This window comes from Pinus tabuliformis, chromosome 5_2 (genome assembly GCF_031772625.1).
Source record: "Pinus tabuliformis cultivar Carrire ecotype Pingquan chromosome 5_2, CPIR1, whole genome shotgun sequence".
Taxonomy (NCBI): domain Eukaryota; kingdom Viridiplantae; phylum Streptophyta; class Pinopsida; order Pinales; family Pinaceae; genus Pinus; species Pinus tabuliformis.
This window is the reverse complement of record NC_142306.1, coordinates 72,749,674-72,777,634: the sequence shown is the minus strand read 5'-3', so window position 1 is coordinate 72,777,634 and position 27,961 is coordinate 72,749,674. Positions and strand designations below refer to the sequence as shown.

General features: G+C 40.9%; 1 protein-coding gene across 1 annotated transcript in view; it reads right to left on the bottom strand.

Moving 5' to 3' along the window:
* LOC149157604 (uncharacterized) overlaps nucleotides 1-26,725 on the bottom strand; it is a 37,305-nt gene extending 10,580 nt beyond the window's left edge. The window contains exons 1-3 of the mRNA XM_089433740.1: nucleotides 25,590-26,725; nucleotides 25,054-25,418; nucleotides 24,234-24,717 (exon numbers count right to left, since the gene is read on the bottom strand). Of these exons, the coding sequence (XP_089289866.1) occupies nucleotides 24,234-24,717; nucleotides 25,054-25,418; nucleotides 25,590-26,725 (1,985 nt within the window). The remainder of the gene's footprint in view (nucleotides 1-24,233; nucleotides 24,718-25,053; nucleotides 25,419-25,589) is intronic.
* Between the last annotated feature and the right edge of the window lie 1,236 nt (nucleotides 26,726-27,961).

Genomic DNA, 27,961 nt, shown 5'->3' with positions numbered 1-27,961 from the left:
TGTCAAAGAGACGATCTTTTCAAGGAAGGACATGTAATGTTAAATGTGGTATGCATATTATTTCGAACTAATGACCTATATTAACTTTAGTAAATTTAATGTCAAGTCTCCTAGGTCATGAATGAGTTTCTCTCTTGAAAGACAAAGATGTGTTAGAAAAAGGGTTTTATATACCAATTATTTGAATGCATGTGAAGACCAAGGCTTGTAATCATGAAATAAAATGGATAAATGGCATGTCAATATTATCATTAGGGTTTTCCATCTAACCCATTATATTGCTTGTAGAGCTTTACAATTCTTGAATGGCGGGTCTTGATGACTGTGGACAATCTAGGGTTTGTAAACCTAGCAAACTTTTGAATTAGAAAACCCTAGGAACATAACCCTAACTAATTGCCTTTGTTGTAAAAATAAAAATATAGCTCTTGAAATTCACAGGAATGACATCATGCTTATGTAAGGACAAGGTTGATGAAAAGATCCAATATTAAAAGGGAGTTGAATCTCCTCAAAAGGATTAGTATTCTATGCCTACTTTATTTAATTATTATTGTTGTTATTTTTTTATGCACTTTGACTTTTATTCTTTCATAGTCTTATAACAAAGGTTGCAGGTCAAGACAAGATCTATCATAAGATTGACTAATAGGTGGACGATTTGGAAGAATGTAGCAAAGAACAAAGACAAGAAGAAATTAGATTGAGGTATACATCAAAGAAAGTCAATTAGATGAAAGAATGAAAGAAAGATTTAATAAAAAGGGGAAGAAGTTTACATATATCAACTAGAAAGAGAAGATGACAAAAGAATGACAAGACTCTTTGGAAAGAAGTTAAATAATTTTGATATCATTGTATCAGCAGTGATTGGTTCAATCTAGGAACACATTGATTGAATACTAATGTTGATAGAGATACTACTGATGATTAGAAGTTGATATAATTTCTTGGAAAGCGTGAAAGAATAATTTTGTTATGAAGGAATAATATATGAAGGCTTGCACAATCACTTGTGAAGAAGTTTGGCTCCATAAGACACTCGATGAACTATTTTATGACATGTTGGATTCAATATGAATATTGTCAAAGTACTAGGAAAAGGTTGATGTGTTTCATGCTTCAAGAGTATGATGCAGATGGGAGCCGAGAAGCTACAATGGATCTCCATAGAAGAAACAAGTAGTTGTTTGCATTGATAAGAATTTTTGAGACAAGATTAGACTTGTGGTTATTCCTCCTTGTTTGATAAGGAGTGAGGATTTCCTCTCTAGTTGAGAGGGAGTGAGGATGGACACTGTATTCTCTATGTTTCATGCACTATGGTGAGGATTACAGTTGTAAGCCTAGTGAAGGCATTGGTAAGGAGAATGGTGGATTGGAAAGAATATGGGACCGATATTCTTTGAGGATTTGGATCCAAGATAAGAGTAATCCTGATGATCGATATTCTTTGAGGATGAGTGATATAAAAGATAAGAATAATCTTGTAAGGACATACCTGACAAACATAAGGATGGGTTATGTGCCTAAAGAGGCAATGGTGGTGTCCAAATTTATGCCTTCTAGCATTGTTCTCTAATATACTGGAGATATAGAGCTTGTTAGTGAAGGCCTTGCTATTTTTCACAATGTTGGATATGATTTTACGATGATGCTTATCAATCGAAATCCCTTCTTATGGGCATATTTTAGTTTGAGAGTATCATTTTGTGTCATTATGAATACCTCCCTAGTTAAAAGGGAGTGTTGAAATTATAACTTGTGTTGGTCTTCATAATGAAATTCAAATATACTATTTATGTAATTATTATATTCATTTTTATTATTATTTATTTTTCTATTAAAATCATGTTCTTCATGCTTATATGGTTTATTGAGTCAAAATAAAATTTTACTATGAGTCAAAGAAATGTAATTGAGTCAAATTCCCATTTGGGCTTTTGTAAAGAAAAAGAGAAGAATTTTTCTTGAGTCAAAAAGGGTCAATTTGTCATCCACAAGATCAATTTGGCCCTCATGAACAAGTCGGCCTGAAGAGACAGTTATTTGACCTCCTAGACATGTAAGTACAAGGCAATTTGAGCTCATTTTATCACTCATCATTCATATCGATTTATGTGCCAAGACAAGAAGAAAAACTAGCGAAGTCAAAGGAGAGAGGAGGTAAAAGGAAAGAGATGACGAAATTATTTATGCCATAATTTTGTTCACATGTTCGAGTTATTTTTGTGTTTTCAGAGGCTTTTACAAGGATGAAATTTCAAGGCTAGAAATTTCAGGGATTGACCAAAATTTAGAGATGTGACTAGTATTGACTTTTGTTGACTATGACTTATTGAGATGGCTTGGAGAATGGTTGAATTGAGTCTTTATGGTAGTCTTGGCCTTGGTATTGGGTCTTGGATATCTCACTTTGATATGATTCTATAAGAAGAGGATTTCTTGGGTTTTCCCCCTTGTTGCGTTTTTCCCTGGCTTGGATCCTAATTGCTTGTGTTCTTTGTCTCTTGTGATATTCATGTTTTGTACATTTTTTATAATTACTTGATGAAGGAAATATAAATTTAATAAGAGTCCAAAAAACATTCACAATTTTTTATGATTTAAGATAATTCAACCCTAATATGTAAGCATATTGATTTCTTAACACCAAGGTAGACCAATTTTGAGGTTCATATTTAGAGTTGGCCAAGGAAGACCTTTAGTGTATAATTTTCCATAGGTGTCCATTGATATAAGTCAGTGGGTTATGATTGTAATATTTTTCATTATTATACATCTTTGAGGTAGTAGGTTGTGTTGTAGCTATTATAACACCCTCCAAAATGTTGGCTTGCACTCAAATTTTGGAGCCTTCCTTGGTCTTTTCCTTGATTGTTGCAAACACTCAAGCTCATTCCATGACCTTTCTTGATGTTCTTTTGCCCCTTTTTCTTGTTGGATTAACTGTCATCTTTTTTCATGTTTGACTATGTATAATGTTTATGAGCATTTTTTGGTGGTTTCGTAGGTCAGTCTTTATGTATCTGAGTTGTCCCAACCATGTAATCATCTGTTGCATTCATACACAAAGTCTTGAGCATTGTCGCACAAGTGTCGGCATGGTCATTCCAAAGTCTATCTTAAGTGTCGCACTTGTCGCATCTTGTCATGAGGCAGTCACACAGAGGGAAATTCTTTGATTGTGAGTCCCAATGATCTAGGTTGTCATGGCGTCAAAGTATGCTAACTGTGTGATCATAGTTCAAGTTCATTACGAGTCCAACTCTCTTCCCACACTTAGCCATTTTCGGAAAATATTCCCGACCGGGCAACTTAGCTTCATCGGGCCCTAAATCAGCTACGCATTGTGCAGTCTCAACCCTCTTGGATATGACCCTACTGCTTGGAACTACACAGTACACAGTCTCTACCCTTTACAACTATTGTTCTACATAATTCTTGAGTCCAACAGCCTCCCTTGACCTCCAGAATTACGCAGTTGTGCCTCCCAGTCTGCCATGAACTACACACTTTGCTCCTTTAACCCTTAATATTTTCCCTTTCCTACTGGAACTAAACAATGCATAGAGATCCCAGCCTCCCTTGGCCTCCAAAATTACGCAGAGGCTTCCTTTAGTGCCCTTCCCTTAGACGGAGCTCACTGCCTTCAGAAACTGCACAGGTCTACCCTTCAGGCCTCTGTGCTACCCAATCCCCCTTGTCTCCTGTAACTGTGTAGTTTTTCCTCCCAGGGCCTCATCTTGTAGCAGCCACTACCTTCTTGAACTATGTAATTATGTCCCTCAGTGGGCACTACGCAATTTATCTCCTTAGTGATGACTGTGCAGAAATATCCCTCAGTCTATCCTTAGGTACACATTGTGCAGTCTCAATGATCAGGCTCTCTCCCTCTCTATTGTAACTATGAAATGCACAGTCACTAGGCCCTTTCTCCCAGTCTGTGACTTTTTCGGGGCTCAGTTCATGGATAATAATGCATCATCTTAGACTAGGGAGTTTTTGGATTGATTTCATCCTGTCATGAGTGAATTGCAAGAACATGTACACTATCAAGTCATGGAAAGATGATGACTAAGGAGAAGCAGGAGGTAAGCATGCCTAAAGACACTCTTGCAACTGAAATTACAAGTGGATCTATCAAGAGGAAATAGAGGGACACAAGTTTGCAACTACCATCCAAGACTTAAGATCAATGAAGACCTTGCATCATCAAGCTATGCAGAGGAGAAGAGAAAGCATATCTAGGAAGACATCTATCACTCAGCAACAATAGTGGCTTGAAATTGCCACATCATTAAGATATTCCATGTCAGCAGTGTCATGTCAATTCGTGTCATGAGTTTTCATATTCCGAATCACTATTATGGACCATGTCTATTGTAATCAAATGTATTGTAAAACACATGAATATGAAGAATCATGTAAGTTTAAAAGTCATAAGTTGAACAATCATGAGGGTAGTAAAAGAGTCACAAGGGGGAAGTATCACCCCTTGGATATATATACCCCCTCATTGTATGAGCAAAGGACTTTTCACCTTGGCTCCTCCCACAAGGCATTAGAAAGATCAGCTAGCTCTTTGAGGAGCAAGGAGTAGCTCTGATGTTCCACTATTGGTGCTAGTGATGTACATTGTAAACATATGTCTTGGAACTTTTGCTTAATGACAAAAGCCTTTTAAGGAAAACACATTCTTCATGCATGAACTATGAATGTTCGTAAGACTATCCTGTGGACGTTTGTATTTCATGTTGGCTTCCACATGTTCTAAGATAGTTGAACTATTTGGTTATTTTAGTTCTTATCTTATTGAAAATGTGTTGTAAGGGTTTTTATTGTTGTCCCATCCTTGTGGACTATTTTGCGGGATACTAGATATATATTTCCTTGTTTTTTGGTTATAATGATCATCGCATCCGTTGTGGACTATCCCGCTGGATGTTGGATGAGTCCTTCTAGTTCATGTGCATCTCTTCCTAGGTGGTACTATTACCTCTCACTTAGATGCTCACTTTTCTCTCCCCTTTGCAGTAGTAGAACCTCGATATAGTTGCACTACACACTCACTAGGCACACTCCCCTTGCTTTTTGAAGACACCATGCATTACTCTCTTGTGCTAACAGCTATAGCCAAGGAAAATCTGTAAGGATTTGGAAATTGAGCCTTTATATCGAATGGGACTCCTACACTAAACGGTGTGAGGTCTGAATGGGACTTCATATCAGGGAGATCCCTTGAATGTTGGTGGTTCCAACACCGTCACTATTTTTGGTGCTAGAAGGAGGGATGTCAGTATTTTATGGCTGATAGACCCACCGACCCCACTATTCCATCTTCTGGTCAAGGAAGCAACATTCACTCCACCTCTCCTACTCGTGATTTTGAAGTTGGTAACTCTTCCCAGCCCCAGCTTGAACATGAAATCTTGTATGATTAGCTTTGGGTCATCTACCCCATCACCCATCAGTTTGCAAAATTTTTTGGATTGATTCTGGGAGTAATTGGCCTTCAATATTCTTCAAAGAATAATAAGACCACCTCCATATGGATAGTAGTCTCGTCTGTTGAAGAAGTGGTTATCGCCACTCTTGAAGAACTAGTAGACTCTATGGAATAGGAAGAAGAGCATTCACTCTTTCACGTTGGTAAAGGGGGCAACACCTTACTCTCAGGCTCAAATTTTGGCAAGATAGGTGGAGAGGAAGAAGAAGAGGAAGAAGAACCATCATATGCTAAAAATGAAGAGGAAGACATGGTAGATCAAAATTTGGACTAGATGACTCAGGGCCCAAGGCATTCAAAGAAGCTCTTGACGAAGTATGACCCTAATAAGATAGTGAAAGTTGAAGACCATCTTGATAACCTTTACCTACATTTGAAAACACTTGAGGTATGTTATAATGATGTTGCATGCATATTTTTTCCATGTACCTTGGATGGTATAGCAACTATATGGTATCACAGCCTTCCCCCAAAATCCATCTAGAATTGGAGGGGATTCAAAAAGATCATTCTTGAAAAAATTTCTCAAGATAAGACCCCTACCATGTTATTAGAGGAGATGGGTAATCTTAAAATGGAGCAAAAGGAAAAAGTGAAAGATTTCAATCAAAGGTTCAATCGCATCTTGAACAAGTTTTTAGACAATACCAAAACCTCATGACTCCATCACCATAGATTACTACACTTCTGCCTTGCCGGCAAGTATTGCATAGTTTGTAAAGCGAACTGTGAAACAGACATTGACAGAAAACTATGAAGAGGCTATTGTCATTGAGAAGGACTTGTGTGCTATTGGAGTCATCTCACATGATGAATAAACAAAATACTCCAAGGACACGGGTAAGAGATCTCAATCCTCCATGAGAAAGGCTAAGGAGAAAGAACCAAATGATCTTGAAAGCTTGACCCGTCTTGTCAATTCTTAGACCATTGAAATGGAAGAACTCAATTAAAGGAAAAGCAAGACTACTGTGTGTAGAAAGACTCATAATTACATGTTCAGAAGGAATGTAGCTTCCGGAAGTAGTAGTAACCAACCGACAAAGTTTGCGCAAAGTTCTAACGTTCTCCTGAATATTGAGAAAATTGGCATGGAATCATATTGCATGTTTCATGAAGAGAATCATTCAGAAAAGACGTGCCCACAGTGGAACCAACTCATGAGTAGGATGGTTGTGCAACTTGTTGATTCAGTCATGGATGACTAGCAGACTAAGGGAAGGAAGAAGCTACTACAGCTGATGAAGCTCTAAGTGTTGGGCATGCAATGAACGTGTTTAACTGTGTTCTCACAACCCAAAATAATATTTTTGATAAGTAGCCTTCGAGTGACGGTCCAGACTAGAAGCAGAACAACCGATACAACCTAAGAAGCCAAGGGTTAACCACCATAATTGAATTTCCGAAGCAAAAATTCAAAGAAAATGTGTTAAAGAAAATCAATCCACGGACTAACTCAATGCAAAACTCTCAGAGCAAGTCCGGGAAAGCAGTTTCAATGAAAAGTGTCTCTAACAATAATAAGGATGGAACCATCCCTCCAAAAACGACAAACCAAGTTCCATCCCTAGACACCTTGGTCAGACTTCCCACTATGGATTATAACATTGTGGATGATATGAAGAAGGTTTGTGCTAACATCTCCATGTTCGAACTCACAAAGATCACAAGTCAACGATACATCCTTCTATAGGAACTTGGGAAAACATCTTTAGGTAACGCTGCCTCTTCAAACAAGGGATCTATTAAGTCTATTGATACTCTCGCATATGTACTTAATACACTCATGATGGATGCAAACACACTCTACTCATCATTCTTGCTAATGTTCAAAATTTTCAATTTCAATGTACACAATTTCTTGGTTTATTCAGGTGCATCGGTCAATGTCATGCCATTATATATTTCCAATAAAATCAAATGCTAAATGGGAAAGGACATATGCACATATTATTCAGCTGGACATAACTCATGTCCAGGAAATCAGTGAACTCAGAGATGTCATCTTTCGTTTATCATTTGACGGACAAGTCCACCAATGTATCAATATAGCAATTGTGGAAATTCTGGAAGCATACCGAGTGTTACTGAGCAGAGACTAGTCTAGTAAGCTTCAAGGGTACTTTGCCACAAATTGGTCACACTTATGGCTTCCGTATAAGGGCAGGAATAATTAGATCCAGGTATAATCTGAGAGATACATGAAACACAAAGTTACTCCCTTGAATGGACATAATGAGCCAATGGCTTTCACAGAATTATTATTTGTCAATTACCTTCTGAAAACTCAACTGGGGAGTTATCTTGCAAAGCCATCCCCAATTCCACTAAACACACAGTTGGATCTCCTTCCTTGTCCAACTGGTGATAATGAACTCTGTACATTTAGTAGTAGTAGTAGTAGTAGTGGTGGTGGTACTACTACGTGCAGTTAGTAGTCCCTGTACATATGATATGTGGATTATGTACTTCCATGGATCCAAAACATAGGAGGGATTTGGAGATAGTTGTGTTTTAATAGACCCTCTACAGAGAAAACATTTGATCTCTGGCCACTTGGAATTAGAGTGCACGAATAACACTGCAAAGTACGAAGCACTCATCTTGGACTTACAAAAGGCCATCAACATCAACGTTTCCATTCTGAAAGTGGTAGGTGACTTAGAAATCATGGTGTGACAGGTACATAACACCATAGACTATGTGTCACCTCATCTTAAAAGTTATCAACAAGAGGTATGGCGACTCATCTCACATTTCCAAGCTTTTATATTATTTATGTTCCAAGAATGTGTAATTTAGTTGTGGATGCCTTGGAAAACGTTGCTGCTAGGATGTCATCATTACGGGACAACTTTTCTATTGAAATTTTGTATAAACCTTCCGTCCCAAATAATATCACTAATTTACGCATGTTTTATCACAACAAACAAATACTGTATTTTATGGATAATTTCGACATGTTCAAAGACACAACGATTGGTGAGGATGAGCATGAAAAGGCACTACAAGATGCAGCCAATGCAAGTAAAGGGAACCTCATCCCCAAGGGTGTGGTGTCATTGGAGAAGTTGTATGATCTGCAGAACCGCTCCATGGACCCGCCAATGCTAAGACCCACAATTCCACTCTGTCACATGAGAAGATCAACTTGGGAACTGAGAAGGATCCAAAATATGTCAATCTCTATACTTTTGGCACACCACAAGAGCGGCAAGCTTCATTCGCTTATTCAACACGTGGACTTACGATGAACTCAAAACATATGACACATGAATCATCTAACATGTAATACCAATCAAGGAAGGGGCCAAGCCATTTCAACAGAAACTGAGAAAAGTTCATCCAATGCTTGAGCCTCTCATATAGAAGGATTTGACAAAATTGTTGGATGCTTGGATCATATACAGAGTGCGACACTTGAAGTGGGTGTCAAATTTGGTTCTTGTGAGGAAGAAATCCTGGGAGATCCTCCTGTGTGTAGATTTCTAGAATCTCAATCATGCCTGGGACAAGGATGATTACCTTGTGATGTCCATGGAGAAAATACTACAAATAGTATTGAGGTCCAAAATGTTTTCTTTTCTTGACAGATATTCATGATATAACCAAGTTCTAGTGGCAGAGCCTAATAGACTTAAAACTACATTTAGAATGAAGTGGGGCACATTCACATTTCAATGAATGTCGTTTGGGCTAATCAACACTAGTGCAACATTCCAACGTGCAATGGACATCACCTTCTGTAGGTTCATTGGCCAGAGCGTAGTAGTCTATCTCAGTGACATAACAGTGACGTAACAGTATTCTTCAAATGGAGATCATACCACCTGTGCCATTTGAAGAATATTTTTGAGTGATTCCGTAAGTACGGGATATCCTTGAATCCCAATAAGAGTATATTTTTAGTGTTTAAGGGTAATCTCTTGGGACACATCATTGCTAAAAATGGGATCAGGGTAGACCCGAAAAGTGTCAGGGCTATCACGCAGATTCCCTTCCCAGTGAATAAGAAAGTCATGCAATCTTTCTTGGGGAAGGTTAACTTCCTCCACAAGTTCATCTCTGATTATTCCCAGATGGTCAAACCAATACAGGAGATGGTGAAGAAGGATGTAGTTTACAAATGGGATAAAAGCGAAAAGGACGCGTTCACCTGTATCAAACAAGCTATAGTAGAAGCACTCGCGTTGTACAACCTAGAATTCAGTAAATATTTCTTGCTCTACACTTTTGATTCTGATACCTCTCTTGTTATTGTACTTACTCAGAAGGATGAGTTGAAGAATGAACAACCTATCTCCTTCATGAGCACAACTCTATAAGGACTGGAGTTTAATTACCCCACCGTGGACAAACAAGCTTATGCAATGTACAAGGCAGTAAATAACTTCAAACCCTATATGTTAAAGAGCTTTTGTGTTATCTTTGTTCCACACCCAACAGTCAAGTCACTGCTTATTTAACAAGAGTTGGGTGAAAGGAGGGCGAACTCGATGACTAGGTTGCAAGAGTCTAATCTAGACATCAAGCTAGTTCACACAATCAAGGGTCATGGTCTTTTCCAATTAGCAGCAGAAGCAGTAAATGTGAAAGAAGAAGAAGAAGAGCTCGCAGGATGGGAGAAGGAGATTGAATGTATAATGTTGAATGAGCATCCCCCACAATAGACATAAACTCTTGGTACACGGATGTGCACCATTACCTCGAGCATGGCATAGTGCCCTCTCATGTTTCTACGTGGTAGAAGAGGGAAATCTGACTTAAAGCATTACCATATCAGTTGGTGCATGGGGTGATGTTCAGAAAGCACCACAATGGAGTACTACTTAAGTGTTTAGAGGCACAAGGTTCAAAAAAGGTATTGCTTGATCTCCATGATGGACCAGTCGAGGGACACTTTGCAGACAACACTACATCACATAGGGTTATACAGGGTAGCTTTTACTAGCCTACATTATTCAAATATGCTCATGCCTATGCCCGCAACTATCCAGTTTGTCAAAGATGTGCCATCAGAAATCAAAAGTCAGCAGCCCTGTTGCATCCCATTGCAGTGGAAGAACCATTTCAACAGTGGGTCTTGGACATCATTGGGGAAATTTTCCCACACTTTTCAAAGAAACATCATTATAGTCGAATCATTACATAATATTTCACGCGGTGGATAGAGGTGGTTCCGCTAAAACAGGTGAACAATAAGGAAGTCATCAACTTTCTGTAACAGAACACCATTTCCAAGTTCGGCATTCCTACATCACTTATTTTTTACAATGCAACATATTTTTCATCGTTAAAAATTTATGACTTTGCATTGGAAAATGGTATTATATTGAAGCATTTAGCGAATTATTATCTGTAGGAAAATGGTCTTGTTGAATCCACGAACAAGAACCTTATTTGCATCATCAAAAAGACCATATTCTTTGAATAGCAAAATTGGCACTCTACTTTGGTGAATGCCTTATGGGCTAACTGAATCATGCCTAAACCTTCTTTGAACACCTCCCCTTACTTCCTGGTATATGGAAAAGAATCGATTCTCTCGTTGAACATCTACTTTCCTTCTCTTAAATTGTCACAAGAGTCCCAAGGCAAGCCCTATATTTTAGTCTAGTGTAGTATGGAAACTTTGCACAAGCTACAGGAATAAAGGCTGAAAGGTAAATAATTTTTTTACTTCACCGGAGTCATATCAAGAGGTGGTTTGAAAGGAATTCTGTAGGGTAAAAAAAGTTTAGTGTGGGTGACTTAGTCTAAAAGTGGGATAAACCCCGCAATAAAAAAGGAAAACACACTAAGTTTCAGTCCCTATGGATTGGACCATACACAGTACATGAGAAGCTTGGCTAACACACATATCATCTTCAATCACTTGATGGGCATATCGACTCTCTCCCTTTCAATGGCCAAGACTTAAAACAGTATTTTCAATGAAGATTTGGGGTTGTGTCCCGCACTGCACTATGTACATAATATTTTGTTGTTTTCTATTTGTTTCTTTACTTGAGTTTATTTTTGGTTTTATCATGTGAATAAGTGTTGTGCCTGATTTTGTTGTGGCTTCTAAGTGTGTGTGTGGATGAAGTCTAAAGATTCTTGTGACACTACAACATTTGGCTAGCCTTCTATCCATCTTCCTTGTGTTGGTTACATATTTTGGCCGATTAAGTTCCGACGGAAAATATGATCCATCCGTTAGGAGAGTTTTGGTCCAAACATGAACCCATGGCTAGTCTAGAAACCTCATGCCTATACTCAGATTTTCTATTGGTGTTCTCAAGCTTATCCAATTTGTGGAAATGGAGAAGCAGAAAATCTAAATGACCAAACCTAAATCAGAGGTCTCTATATGCTTCTCTGAAGGAACAACCTCTTATGCTATCAATAAGTCGAGATCCCACTTTTTCCCCAAAATAAATAAGTCTTGATGCACAATTCTCTTTAAATAAATAAATAAAGGCGAAAGATGAGAAAGGCTTCTTGCGTAGAGAGGTGAAGTAAGAAACTTCGTCGGCGTACTGTCTAGGCTCATTGGTAGTGGAGAAATGTTTGTGTTCCTCCATTACTCCGTCAGGGTACTATCCAAGCCTGTTGGCAGTAGAGCAACACCAGAGATGAAAAACTATAATCTAAAAATCTTAAGCTTGCAAACTAAACTACCCTTCCCAAATTGAAACAATGTGATTATCTTGAATCTTATGTTGTGTTCAACTAAGAAGGTATAGATGGGACCATGTATGCCCATGGAGTAAGTGGGAAGGCTCAAGTTATCTACACAATGAATCGAATCTCCCTGAGGAACCAAGGCCCTACACCGAAGAAACTAACAAAGACAGAGAAGTTGGAGTTCAACTAGTGTGTCGCCAAGTGTTGTAGTTGCTGCAACACCCTCCAAAATTTTGGCTTACACTCAAATTTTGGAGCCTTCCTTGGTCTTTTCCTTGATTGTTGCAAACACTCAAGCTCATTCCATGAGCTTTCTTGGAGTTCTTTGGCCCCTTTTCCTTGTTGGATTAACTGTCATTTTTTGGCATGTTTGACTATTATATAATGTTTCTGAGACTTATCTGGTGGTTTCGAAGTTCGGTATTTGTGTCTATGAATTTTCCCAACCATATAAAAATTTGTCGCATTCATACACGAAGTCTTGAGTGTTTTCGCACAAGTGTCATCACAGTCATCCCAAAGTCTACCTTAAGTGTCGCATCTTGTCATGAGGCAGTCACACAAAAGGGAATGCTTTACTTGTGTGTCCCGGTGATATAAGTTTTCATGGTGTCAAAGTATGCTAAGTGTGTGATCACAGTTCATTTTCATCACGAGTCCATCTCTCTTCTCGCATTTATCCATTTTCGAAAAATCTTCCCAACCGGGCAACTTAGCTTCACCGAGCCCTGACTGAGTTGTGCACTACATAGTCTCAACCCTCTTGGATGTGACCCTACTACCTATAATTGCACAATGCATAGTCACTACCCTTCAAGGTTACTATTCTATGCAATTCCTGAGTTTAACAACCTCCCTTGACCTCCAGAATTGCGCAATTGTGCCTCCCAATCTACCTTGAACTGCGCACTTCGCACCTTTAACCCTCAAGCTTTTTCCATTTCCTACTGGAACTATGAAATGTGTTGAGAGCCTAACCTCCCTTGGCCTCTAAAACTATGCATATGCTTCCTCTAGTGCCCTTCCCTCAGTCGGAGCTCACTACCTTCAAAAACTACATAGATCTTCCCTTCATGCCTCTTTGTTCCCCAATCCCATTGCCTTCGGAAACTGCACAGTTTCTCTTCCCACGTCCTCATCCTATACAAGCCACCTCCTGCTTGAACTATGTAATTATGTCCCTCAGTGGACACTACACACTTCGCACCTTTAACCCTCAAGTTTTTCCCTCCCCTGTTGGAACTGTGTAATACACAGAGAGCCCAACATCCCTTGGCCTCTAAAACTATGCAGATGCTTCCTCCAATGTGCTTCCCTCAACCTAAGCTCTCTACCTTCAAAAACTACACATATCTCACCTTCAGGTCTCTCTATTGCCCAGTCCCCCTTGCCTCCTAAAACTATACAATTGCTCCTCCTAAGGCCTCATCCTGCAGCAACCACCTCCTGCTTGAACTGTGAAATTATCTCCCTAAGTGGCAACTGCGCAATTTTTCTCCTCAGTGATGACTATGCATAAATATCCCTCATTCTAGCCTGAGTTGCACATTGTGAAGTCTTGGTGATCAAGCTCTCTCCCTTTCTACTAGAACTGTGCAATGCACAGTCACTGGGCCCTTGCTCCCAGTATGTGATTTGTTGGGGCTCATTTCATGGATAATAATGCATCATCTTAGACTAGGGAGTTTTCTAATTGATGTTGTCCCACCATGAGTGAATTTCAGGAACAGGTACACTATAAATTCATGGCGAGATGATGAAGAAGGAGGAGGGAAGCATGCCTAAAGACCCTCTTGCAGTTGAACTTACTAGTGGATCTATCAAAAGGAAGCAAATCGACACAAGTTTGCAACTGCCATCCAAGACTTAAGATCATTGAAGACCTCACATCACCAAGCTATGTAGAGGAGACTCAAAAATCATATCCAAGAAGACATCTAACACTCAATAGCAACACTGAGTTGACATTGCCACATCATCAATCCAATCCATGTCAGCAGTGTCATGTCAAATCGTGTCATCAATTGTCATATGCCATATCACTATTGTAGACCATGCATATTATAATCAAATGTATTGTTGTTAGGGTCCCACCCTAACCCCCTTATTTATGTCATGGGATCACATCATAGTCAAGAGTCAATAAAGCCCAAATTAATATTTGTAAGTGGTTAACCCGCAATTAATGACGGGACCACAGTTAGTTGCAAATGGGCGGTAGTATTAGATAGATGGTATTAATAAAACCCACGGTATTGGCCCGTGGTATTGCATGTATGAGTCATATGTAAAGGATAGAGACTCCCTGCGAGGAGCATCGTGTCATGTTTTTGTAATCGAGCTCTGCTCTATTGGAGGTTGCCCCCTCGAAGAGGCCTGTGAACATTTCTCTCTGAATAATAAAATCATTGCCATTCTGTGTTCTGGGTATCTTTTCTTCGCATATTTTGTGTTTGGGTATTACTTTGCAGGTTAAGAGCATAACAAGTGGTATCAGAGCACTTTCCAGGGCTCGGTGGGATCTCCAATTTTTAGCAAAAAAAAAATTTGGCTAGAGACATGTTCCGGCGTCTTTAAACCATGGGATCTTTCGTTGAGCGCATAAACCTGCGGATTTGGGGAGGCATGCACGCAGGAAATACAAGAGGTGGTCACGTCTGTTGGACTCCCTGGTAACCCCAGTGGGTACCCCTTCGAGTAGTATCGCATTAGACAGAACCGCGCACGGACTGTCTTCCACATACCCTCTGGGTATATAGGAAGCCCCCTAGCTCCCTTGAAACCTCGCCATAGATAAACCTTCGAGTGTCTTGTGGCTACAGTACACCGAGAACAACACTCAGAGAGATTACTCGCCCGTACGATAGGGTAGTTGGGTTGTACGGCTAAGGGTACGGTCGATCCTCCTTAGTTAGAGCCCTGAAACATTGGGCCGAGTACTACTGTCAGACCCTTATGTATATTGCGATCTGTAGCACCTAACACTCCTCAAGGCCATAGTTCCCTTTCTATCGGGGGATCACACATCATCTATTCCAGATCAGCAAGTGCAGCAGCAGCAGACATCAGTCCCGCAGCTCCATCAGATCAGCAGCAACAGTTGTTCCACCATTCAGATCTCTCAGATCCACCAGATCGGAGTAGTTGTGAAGGGTTCCTGTACCTGGATATACTTTTCGCAGGACTTTTGGCGACATTGACATTTTGAGTCTGAGATCTTCCGAAGCGCTTATTTGTGATCTAGCCCATCAACATCAGGACGACGAGCTGAGCACGGTGGTACCATTCAATTTATTAGAAAAAAAAATGTTTTGGCCGTCGCAATTTTTCATCAAGTTGGTGTATGGTAGAAACTAGAGCTCAAGCGATGGCCAATGAAAGGCTGGACAAAATTGAAGCAGATATGAACGACCTCAAAAATATGATTAGCGGACTAACTAGCCAGGTACAACAAGCACTTGATAAGGGCAAGGAGCCAGCTCTCGAGGAACCGTATAATGACCATGAACACCATGAGGGTAAGTCTAGCCACTCTCCTCATGTCTGGCACACCCATTCACCACCCAGTCAGCGACCTCCCAAGTTGGATATGCAGAAATTTGACGGTTCTCACACATCCGCATGGCTAGCACAAATGGACCAGTATTTCAAATTGAATCGTCTCCAAGATGATTGGACTAAGCTTATGGTGGGGACCATGTACTTGGACAATGAACGATGGCAATGGGCGGAATGGCATCAACATCGTAATGGACCTTTTCCGAGTTGGGCCCAATTTTCCAAAGCTCTTTGAGATCGCTTTGAACAGGGAGACTCCTTTTTGGGATGTCTCACTAAGCTCCGATAGACGGGTACAGTGGATGAATATATCACCGCTTTTGAAGCCTTAGCCTTCCGCACTCAGAGTCTCTCAGATGAGTTCTACACGGAATGTTTTATCAGTGGTCTTAAAGAAGCCATCAAAGCTCAAGTTCTACTCCACCACCCTCCCACGTGGACGGAGGCTTGCCAGGTAGCTCGTAAGGTGGAACGTGCCATAACAGCCCAATATAGTTGCCCCAATTTCCCCACTAAAGGTCGTCCCCCACAAGCTCACAACACGACTCAGACACTTAAGGTCCAAAAGGTGTCACCTCAGGAAATGGCCGAACGAAGGAAGCAAGGACTATGTTACTACTGTGATGAAAAATATTCCCCTGGTCATAAATGCAAGGAGCCCAAGTTTTTTCAAATAGATGCCACTGACTACAGCTCCACCGAGGAAGATCCACCACTTGAGGAACCGGAGGCGATTGAAGAAGACAACCAAAAGGAGATTGTATCTGACGAACCAGTTATTTCGCTCAATGCGTTGGCAGGAATTTCTTCCCCTCAAACTCTCAAAATCAGGGATTTTCTTAAACATCGCCCAGTAGTAGTCTTGATTGATAGTGGAAGTACCCATAATTTCATCCATCAAAAAATCGCCGAAGCAGTGCATTGTTTTGTACGGGCAGTTTCTAACTTCCAAGTCCAAATTGCAAATGGAGGCACAATGAAATGTGAAGGCCGCTGTGAAAATGTCAAACTTAAAATGGGGGATTATCAGTTGAAAACCCACATGTTTGCCATACACATGGGGGGATGCGACATTGTCCTAGGCGTTGAATGGCTCCGCACTCTTGGGCCAATCACAATGGATTTTCAGGAGTTATATATGAGTTTTAAGCAGAACAACTCCACACATACCCTCCATGGCCTCCAGGCGGGAGCCCCCTCTGTCATCAGCTCGCATCGGATGGAAAAATTGTTGAAAAAGGGCCATCATGGAGTGGTAGCTCAATTTAATGCCATCCAGGTAGTCGAAACCAAGTCTCTGCCAATTCATCCTGAGATGCAGCAGATTTTAAATAACCATCGGACGATCTTTGACAAGCCTCATGGGCTTCCACCCTCGCGAGGGGAACATGATCATAGCATCACCTTGGTTCCAGGGGCCCAACCCCCAAATGTGCGGCCATACAGATATCCGTTCACTCAAAAGAATGAAATAGAAAAAATCATCAAGGAATTGTTGGAAGCAGGTGTCATTCGTCCCAACATTAGTCCTTATTCATCCCCAGTGGTCATGGTCCTCAAGAAAGATGGGGAGTGGCGGATGTGTCCCGACATCAGGGCCCTCAACAAGTTGAAAGTCAAAGATAAATTTCCCATTCCAGTGGTTGACGATTTGCTGGACGAACTCAATGGGGCTCAATTCTTCACTAAGTTGGATCTTCGCTCCGGCTACCACCAAATTCGCATGAAGGAAGTCGACATTCCCAAGACAGCTTTCAGAACTCATGAAGACCATTATGAGTTCCTGGTCATGCCATTTGGTCTTTGTAATGCCCCTTCTACTTTTCAAAGTCTTATGAATCACATCCTCAAACCATATCTCAGAAAATTTGTCCTTGTCTTCTTCGATGACATTCTCATCTATAGTGGCACTTGGGCGGCACATCTTCAGCATGTAGATCTACTCTTGCAACTGCTCCGCAAGCATAAATTATTTGTCAAGATGTCTAAGTGTTCGTTTGGCATGGAAGAAGTTGAGTATTTGGGCCACATTGTGGGGCGTGAAGGTGTCAAGGTGGACCCCAAAAAGATCCAGGCAATGCAATAATGGCCTCAACCTAAGACTTTGAAGAGCTTGAGAGGATTTTTGGGTCTCACAGGCTATTATCGTAAATTTGTCCGCAACTATGGCCGCATAGTGAAGCCCCTCACTCAAATCCTAAAGAAAAATTCCTTCTTCTGGAACGAGGAAGCACAACAGGCATTTACCGCTCTCAAAAACGCCATGTGTACCACTCCAGTCTTAGCACTACCTGACTTCACCAAATCCTTTGTCATTGAATGTGATGCTTCGAGTACAGGTATTGGGGCGGTCTTAATGCAGGAAGGGCGACCATTGGCCTTCACAAGCCAACAACTCAGTGGGAGGAATCTGGGCCAATCTACCTACGAGAAGGAAATGATGGCCATCTTACATGCAGTCGAGACCTGGCGACCTTACTTATTTGGGTGACGTTTCCAAATCCGCACAGATCATCACAGTCTTAAATATTTTTTGGAGCAACGCCTATCCTCCCCACAACAAAATAAATGGTTAGCCAAAATGTTGGGATATGATTATGAGATCATTTACAAGAAAGGGAAAGACAACATTGTAGCAGATGCATTATCGCGCCAATTTGAGGAGGAAAGTACTCTGCTCGCAATTTCCCTTCCCATTCCAGACTGGATTGGAGAGGCTCGCAGGGAATGGTTTTCACACCCAGGGCTCTCCCAACTCATTTCTCAATTGCAGGTAGATCCTAATTCCAGCAAGGGCTACTCATGGCAGAATGATATTCTTCGCTACAAGGACAGAGTCGTAATATCACCAACAGCTACCCTCAAAAGTCGCATTTTGGCAGAATTGCACTCATCTCCCATTGCAGGACATTCGGGCTTTCAGAAGACGTATGCTCACACCAGAAGATCATTCTTTTGGACAGGCATGAAAAAGGACGTCCTTACTTTCGTAGCCGAATGTGATGTCTGTCAACGCCACAAAGGGGAAATCGTCAACACACCAGGCACATTACAACCATTGCCCATTCCGGCATCAATTTGGACGGAGGTTTCTATGGATTTCATTACAGGTCTTCCAAAGTTAGGGAACAAGTCAGTCATCATGGTGGTTGTGGACCGACTGTCGAAGTATGCTCATTTCTGCGCCCTACCCCACCCGTTTACACCAACCTTGGTTGCTCAATCTTTCATGGATCAGATTTTCAAATTACATGGCATGCCCACTTCTATAGTGTCCGACCGCGACCTAATCTTCACCAGCAATTTTTGGCAGGAACTCTTCAGAATACAAGGCACTCAACTCAAACTCAGTACTTCATATCATCCGCAAACAGATGGTCAAACCGAAGCCGTCAACAAATGTCTAGAAACCTACCTTCGGTGTTTCACTTCAGAAAAGCAACACCTTTGGGCACAGTGGTTACCTCTGGTTGAATGGCGGTATAACACCAACTATCATGCCACCACCAAAATGACTCCCTATGAAGCGGTCTATGGTCAACTTCCGCCTTCCCCTACTTCTTATCTCAAGGGATGCTCCAAAGTAAAAGCAGTGGATCAACTCCTACAACACCGCACAACCATGCTCGCCCATCTTCGCGAGAATCTTCATCAAGCTCAGAACCGCATGAAGCAACAGGCCGACCAACATCGCTCAGAGCGCCAATTTCAAGAAGGGGGTCAAGTCTTTTTGAGGCTGCAACCATATAAGCAAACATCACTCAAAGACAAGGGTTGTCAAAAGCTCTCTCCAAAATTCTACGGACCATACCAAGTACTTCAGCGCATTGGAGAAGTGGCTTACAAGTTGGCTTTGCCACCTACGACAAAAATCCATCCAGTTTTCCATGTATCATGCCTCAAGAAAGTGATTGGGAACAATTGCCGAGTTCAAACCAGTCTACCTGAATTAGACGAAGAAGGGTCAATCTGGCTTCAACCCGAACAGGTTCTAGACACACGAGACAAGCACCTGCGCGGCCGCATGATTAAGGAAGTCCTCGTCAAATGGAAAGACACCTCTCCGGAAGATGCAACTTGGGAACCAGCCACTATTCTTCAGTAGTTTCCGCAGCTTCAGCCTTGAGGACAAGGCTAGTCTTAAGGGGGAGGGCATGTTAGGGTCCCACCCTAACCCCCTTATTTATGTCATGGGATCACGTCATAGTCAAGAGTCAACAAAGCCCATATTAATATTTGTAAGTGGTTAACCCGCAATTAATGACGGGACCACAGTTAGTTGCAAATGGGCGGTAGTATTAGATAGATGGTATTAATAAAACCCATGGTATTGGCCCGTGGTATTGCATGTATGAGTCATATATAAAGGATAGAGACTCCCTGCGAGGAGCATCGTGTCTTGTTTTTGTAATCGAGCTCTGCTCTATTGGAGGTTGCCCCCTCGAAGAGGCCTGTGAACATTTCTCTCTGAATAATAAAATCATTGCTATTCTGTGTTCTGGGTATCTTTTCTTCACATATTCTATGTTTGGGTATTACTTTGCAGGCTAAGAGCATAACAATTGTAAAGTGGAATTCCAAAGGACACGCATGAATATGAAGAGTCATGTAAGTTGAAAATTCATAGGAAGTTGAATAGTCATGAGGGTAGTCAAAGAGTCACAAGGGGGAAGCACCACCCCTTGGTTATATATACCCCCTCACCATATGAGCAAAGGAATTTTCACCTTGGCTCCTCCCACAAGGCATTAGAGAGATCAGCTAGTTCTTTGAGGAGCAAGGAGCGGCTCCAATGTCCCACTACTGGGGCTAGTGACGTACATTGTAAACATGTGTCTTCGAAATTTTTCTTAATAACATAAGCATTTTAAGGCCAACACGTTCTTCATGCATGAACTATGCATGTTTGTAAAACTATTCTATGGACGTTTGTATTTCATGTTTTCTTCCACATGTACTAAGATAGCTGAACTATTTCAGTTATTTTAGTGCTTAGCTTATTGAGAATGTGTTGTAATGGTTTTTATTGTTGTCCCATCCTTGTGGACTATTTTTTGGGATACTAGACAGATCTTTCCTTGTTTGTTGGCTGTAACGATCGTCACACCCGTTGTACACTATTCCGTTGGATGTTAGATGGGTCCTTTTGGTTCATGTACGTCTCTTCCTAGGTGGTACTATTACCTCTCACTTAGAGGCTCACTTTCTCTCCCCCGTTGTAGTAGAAGAACCTCAACACAGTTTCACTGCACACTCACCAGGCACAACACCCTTGTTTTCCGAAGACAACATTGCATTACTCTCTTGTGCTGATAGCTAGAGCCAATGCAAATATTTAAGGATTTGGCAGTCAGGCCTTTATACTAGATGGGATTCCTAAACCAAATGATGTGAGGTATGATTTGGACTTCATATCAGGGATATCCCCTGAATTTTGGCGGGTCTAGCACCATCAACAGGTTGGTGAGCTACCTGCAACATATTATGTTTCATATTTTTATCTTTATAATGCATGATGTGAGATGATAATATTTTGTACACATTATATTTTGGTTAAGTAACATATATTTTACACACACTTAACTAAAAGAAGACTAGGAATAGTCAAATTTTACATAAGTCCATCTTGGGAAAACTATGGAACAAAACAAAATTGTTGTTGCATGCCTAAAGAGTTCACAGTGCACCATGATCCCTGTAAGTCTCCATTAGGCCATGAGATTGGGGCTTCAAAGTTATTGTTGGCACAGGTTCAAGGGTTAAAGGGTTCAATACTAAAGGATTTATTGGTTGATTTCCTTTTGTTGCGGGCTTTGGGGAAGCCTTTAGAGTGCATGAATTATTTGGTATATTTCTTTTTTCTTTGGCATGTTCAGGGGGTTGTCTCAAAAGAGATGGCCATGTCCATGATACTTCTTGCAATGGATATGTTCATAGTCAATGGTGTTTACCCACTCGACATCCTAAAATAAAATGGATATAAGGTTTGAAAGGGCACCAATGACATTCATGGAAACACATATCTAGGCACAAGAAGTATAACATCCCTGTTTGGTAGCCTTCTAGACTTTGACAAAGGATCCAAAGGTGTTCCCAATATCCTTTAGGGTTTCTATGTCGCATAATTCCTAAGGTAGGGAGTAGAGGTGGATTGATACATGGATTGATATAGGTATTTCCATGAAGGTTTCCTTCTTTGCGATAAGTTTCTCTATCCAATACCTTATACAAAGGCCCATTGAGTTGGAAAATATGGCCTTCTTAAAAATCCTTATCTTTGTTTCCTGCACAATGAAAATTATTGTAAAAAACAATTTGGACTCTAGTATGAAATTGATGTGGCCAATTTTTTTCCATCTCAAGTTGACCCATCCATGAGGGATTTCTTGGAGGGCCAAATTACTGTAAACTTGTCAATGACGACATGGTCTCTCATCCACTGATGTAGCTTCCAATGTTGGATGAAGTGACTTCATACCTAGGATTTTTTGTAGATTTGAGCATACAACCATTTGGAAGTTTACCACTTGACCTCTTGTTGTTGTATTCACCTTTTCTGAGACTTGTGTTTACCTTTGGCTCCTTCCCTACATTTCCTATTATATTCAAGGATGGAGAGTTCATGGGTTGATTTGTGAGAACATCCAAGATACTCAAAACAAAATTTGTATTAAAAAAATCAATTTTAAAACAACCAATAAGGATCAAGATGACAATGTTACTCCCATGGGTAAATATTTTTGGAAGGAAAAGAAAAAGGTTATTTTTTTAACTACATTTGTTGGTTTATCTCCTTATTGGTTTACTAAAATGTCAAGTGTAGGAACTTGCTGGATACAAAATTTAATTCTGCATCCAACGAATACCCACTATTCATACTTGTGAGTAGACCCACATTGAAAAAAATTGAAGTACATGAAAAAAATCAACATTGTTTTTCCATAGTTAATCTACTCATAAATATATATAATGGGTATTTGTTGGATGCATAAATAAATTCTGCATAAAGCAAATGCTTATACTTGACATTTGATTAGATTTGAGCAAACCATAAAGACATAAGTTGGAAATATAATTTTTTTTTATCTTTTCTTTTAAAAATTCATGACTCTTATTTTAATAATTTTCTTATAACATTCATTTTAGACTTCAAAATTTTCTAGTGGTTAAAACCATAATTTACAAAAACCAATTTATTATTGAAATTTATTGTCATACTACCTAAAAAAATATTGAATATAATAATTAAAAAAAAACCAAACCATTTAATATATATATATATATATATATATATATATATATATCCCATGGAAAAAAGTCGTAATTTCTATTGATATATAAGAAATTACATTTTGTAGATGCCGAGGCATATGCATGTGGAGGCAAGATTGCCTGTCAAGATACATAAGACTGTCCAAAAAAGATATAAAAACTTAACAGTTGTATCTCCACGCAGGGAGTCTGTTATCAGCTATATTGTGACTATGCCTTCTCTCTAACAAATAGAGAGAAACAGTCCAAAATTGTAATGTCTCTGCGCAGAGAGAGAAAACTATATACCAGTCCAAATTCATATATATGAACCACTAAAGTAGATACAAGAACCATAATTTATACAAAATGAGCAGAAAGTATTAGGGCTTATAGCCCATTTTGACCAAGTTCCACAAAAGGTCTATGATAGTATTGATGGAAGGACCCATCAATTTCCTCCTGAATCAACCATTCATTGCCCTGTCTATGCGCTGCCTCTTTTGAAAGATGATCTGACCCCATGTTTTTCTCCCTGTAAATGTGGCGACAGACAAAGGAGTCAAATGAGGATATCAATCTTTGAGCTTCTCCTAGTATATGCCTCAAAGAAAATGCATTACAATGGGATGCATTATTAAGCCAATTACAAACGATTTTGGAGTCACCAAACAATTGTAGATGACTACAGTGTTGTTCCAAAGCAAAATGAATGAGATGTTTAGCAGTACTGAGTTCAGCATAATTATTAGTTCCCCCGCCAAGATTAATTTGTATCTTAAAACAGTGAGAAGCATTTAGGTAAAGAATGGCTCCTCCACCAAATCCTACCTCCTGTGCGGATCCATCAAAATATGACCACAGTTTTGATTTGTCCATGGTTTCAGGAATGATGGTGCGGGGAGGGGTATTGGTATCCTCCTCGGGAAGAAGATCAAAATCAGTGATAGTATGGAGCAGTATAGTTGGCCAATGAGGGGCTTTGTGGTTGAATATAGAATGGTTTCTAGCAATCCATATAGACCAGCAGGCTAGAAGGGGCATGTTCCTGGCTTTTCCAATATGGTTTTGACACCAAGTACTCCAGGCATCCAGAATGTTATGCCCTTGCCAGGCTTTTAGGAATGGATAGTGTGCAATGATGCAGTTCCAATATTCCTTTGAGGATGGAAAATTTAGGAAGATATGTTCAGTACTCTCTTCATCATTGCGACACAGATGACACCAAAAAGGTCCATGAAAGGACCTTTTCATCAGATTAGACCCTGTAGGGATCTTATCAAACAGTATGTTCCACAGCAGTAGACGGGTACAGGGGGCTGCCTTAAGCTTCCAGAGTAATCTCCAAGTTGGGTTGATGTTCTGAGGCTTGTAAGGTTCCATAAGTCTGATGTAGCCCTCTTTTGGAGAGTATGTTCCGTGTTTGGCAAAAGCCCAAATAACCTCGTCCGGTTCTTCAGTCAGACGGATATGTGCTTGTGTGAGCGCTTCGGTGTATTCCTGCCAATCAAGTCGCCACTGTTCGGGGATGTCCAAGTCATGAGCCGATTTCCATGCCTGCTGAAGAAAGGTGGAATTATTTCTGTCACCAATGTGTTTAATGTGGGTGATACCCCTGCTGTTTAGGTACCTAATCAAGTCTGCTGGCAGTCTGTGTGCATTGCCACAGCCAACCCATGGATCCGTGCCAATACGAACAACATTTCCCTCATTTATTCTCCACGTGATACCTTCTCGAAGAAGTGGTAATGCATTCATAACAACCTTCCAAATATTGGAGATGTTATTACTTGTATCATGTAGCTGTCTGAACTAGTCCATTAGGTTCATGGGCCAAATGGATTTCACTTGTGCAACTCGGGACCAGAGACTGTTGGAAGTGATAAGTTTCCAACCAAGCTTTGCTGCCAGGGCTTTCGAAAATATATCAAGTCTTTTGATGCCCCATCCTCCCCATCTCTTTGGTATTGCAATTATGTCCCATTTGACCCAAGTGAAGATTCTACCCCGTAGGTTTCCCTTCCATAAGAATCTGCAGCATGTACTTTTGAGCCTGTTCAAAATACCTTTCGGTATCCATGCTAGGGCCATCCAGAAAACAGGTGAGGCCTTGATCACAACTTTAATAAGGACTAATCTACCAGCACGGGATAGGTATTTATGGTACCAAATCTGTAGGCGCTTTTCCACTTTAGCAATGAGCCACGTCCAGTCTGCAATCCTGTATCCTAGGGGCTTGAGCCTGAAGCCCAGATATTTTAGACCATCTTCCAGATTCAGAGAGGTGAAGGGGAAGCGCTGTGTGGTGAATATGGTCTCATGTTGTGAGCATCCAAAAGTAGTAATTGTGGATTTCCCGTCATTAACTATCATCCCGGTTGCTTGTTGAAAGAGTTTGAATATATTCTGGAGGACCGTGGTGTCTCCAATACTGCCATTTAAGAAAATGAGAACGTCATCAACAAACAATAGATGGGTCAGATAAAAATTCTCTGAAATCTTGATGCCAACCAATTGATTTCTATTGCAGGCAGCGATGATTGATCTACTTAATCCTTCCATGATAAGTAAAAATAGGAGGGGGGAGAGAGGACATCCCTGCCTGAGTCCTCTCTCCGAAAGGAAGAAAGATGTGGCTTCCCCATTTAATAAAACACTGTAAGATACATCCTTGATGCAGCTCATGATCCACTTGATATATACATAAGGAAAACCCAAGTGGGTCAATAATAATCTAATGTAGAGCCAATTTTCTCTATCGAAGGCCTTCGAGAGGTCCACCTTCAAAATCATGCCTTTCTGCTTCTTCGTCTGCATAGTGTGTAGGAGTTCCTGAGCAGTGGCAATCGCCTCATGTATCTGTTTGTGTTGTAGAAAAGCAAACTGCTCTGAGGATATATGTCTAGACAGGATTGGCTTCAGGCGATTTGCGATGATCTTTGCGATAATCTTGTACAGACAGTTGCAAAGGGAGATGGGTCTGAAGTCATTGAAAGAGGAAGGGAAGTCAGATTTCGGGATAAGGGCAATGAAGGTGGATTTGATGGTCGGGGATATTTTACCACTTCTTCTACAATCCTCCACAATCTTGAGTAAATCATCCCCCAGGATATCAAAAAAAGCAATATAGAATTCGATGGTCCACCCATCAGGTCTAGGGCTCTTGTCTTTCTTGAACCATTTTATAGTTGCTTCAAGTTCTTCCTTCGTCACTTCCATCATCAGATTCTCTGAGTCTTCCTGTTGTACAAACCTGGGAAAATGTTCAGCAACCCGCATGATTTCCAAAATATTCACATCTCTAGGCGCCTTGTAGATGCTTTTAAAGTGCTCAATGGCTAATCTAGCCAAATCCTGCTGTGTTGTTACCGATTGACCCTGTTCATTGTGAAGTTCCCAAATAGTATTTATAGCTTTTCTTCCATTGGCAAATTTATGAAAGAACTTAGTATTGTTATCTCCTTCAGTGAGCCAAATTGCCCTGCTTCTGAGTCTCCAGCTCTCCTCCCTTTCTTTCAGGATTTGGGAACGCTTCGAGACAAGGGAGGTATATAGGTCTTTGTTTTCCTGTGATAAGAAGGTGCCATTAGATGTGTCCTCATATGAGGCAATGGCCCATTCTGCCTCCCTCAAAAAGTTGTCATCATTTTTCCGTTTCTGGTGTGCCCAATTTCTAGAGATCCTCTTAAGTTTTGTCAACTTTCTGATGAAGCCAACAGTATGATCCTCGTGTTCCATAATAGGGTTTGTTTGCCAATAATTGGAAACCAGTTGAATATAAGAGGGATCCTTGAGCCAAGAGGCATTGAACTTGAAGGGGCTTTTAATCCTCTGGTTTGTATCCGCCAACTCCAAAAATATTGGCCGATGATCAGAAATACCTCCGGTACCAACCCACTATCTAATACGAGGATGAGAACTTAAGAAAGCTTCTTTGATGAGAAATCTGTCTAGTCTCCTTGCAAGGTTGTGGTCACCACTGCGGTTGTTAGACCAAGTATATTGGATCCTGGCAGATGGAATGTCTACCCACTGATGCTCCTCGAGTAAGGTAGAGATAGTTTCAGTGAGGCCATCAACTTGGGCCAAGTGACCGCAGGATTCACTGTATCCCAACGAAAAATTCAAATCCCCTCCCAGAATGATATTGTCAGCCTGCAAGAGTTCAGAGTCGAGGAGGGACCTCCAAAATATCGCCCTGTCCACACATGGACCATATACATTCATAATATGGACTTCAGATTCAAGTGTGTGGGCATATATGTCCATGCCTATGAAACCTCTGCCTCCCCATAAGTTCCTGAGATCCATAGACTTATTGCAGAAGCCTATAGCAGTACCTCCAGATCTCCCAGATGCATCCATGGCATGGAAGGTCCAGTTCGGCAGCCAAGAATTAAGAGTAGAAATAAGAGAAACAACCGAGCATAGGGTTTCTTGTAAGAATATAATGTCCAACTGGGTCGATGTAAGCAGTCTTCTGAGAGCTAGTTTTTTGGGAGGGCTAGCGAACCCTCTGCAGTTGAAGGATAAGAATTTCATGGAGGGTGAGGCTGAGGGCCATTCCTAGCTCTAAGGGCCCTGACAATGGTTTGCTGTCGCCTGAGGGCAACTTCTTCACCCGCAGTGTGTCTGGCTTTAGTTAGCTGTGATGGGCGTCCCCTGGATGATTTAAGGGAGGTTGGGGGAATCACAGGGTCCAGACCAATCGCATCAAAACCCCTATCCTTCGATCTGGAGCGGAGTGGGTACCGGGGGGATACAGGGGGGGAGAGGGAGGGGAGAGTAGGAAGGGAGGATGATGTCAGAGATGGGATGCTGGGGGCAGTGATGGGAGGGGGAAGGGGAAGGGAGCAATAGAGGGAGGAGGGGGGGATAAAACCCTGGGATCTCAAGAAAGACGAAGAGATCGAGGATGGAAAAATAGGGGGGAAGTACCCATACATGAATGAGATGCAATATCTTTTGAAAAGC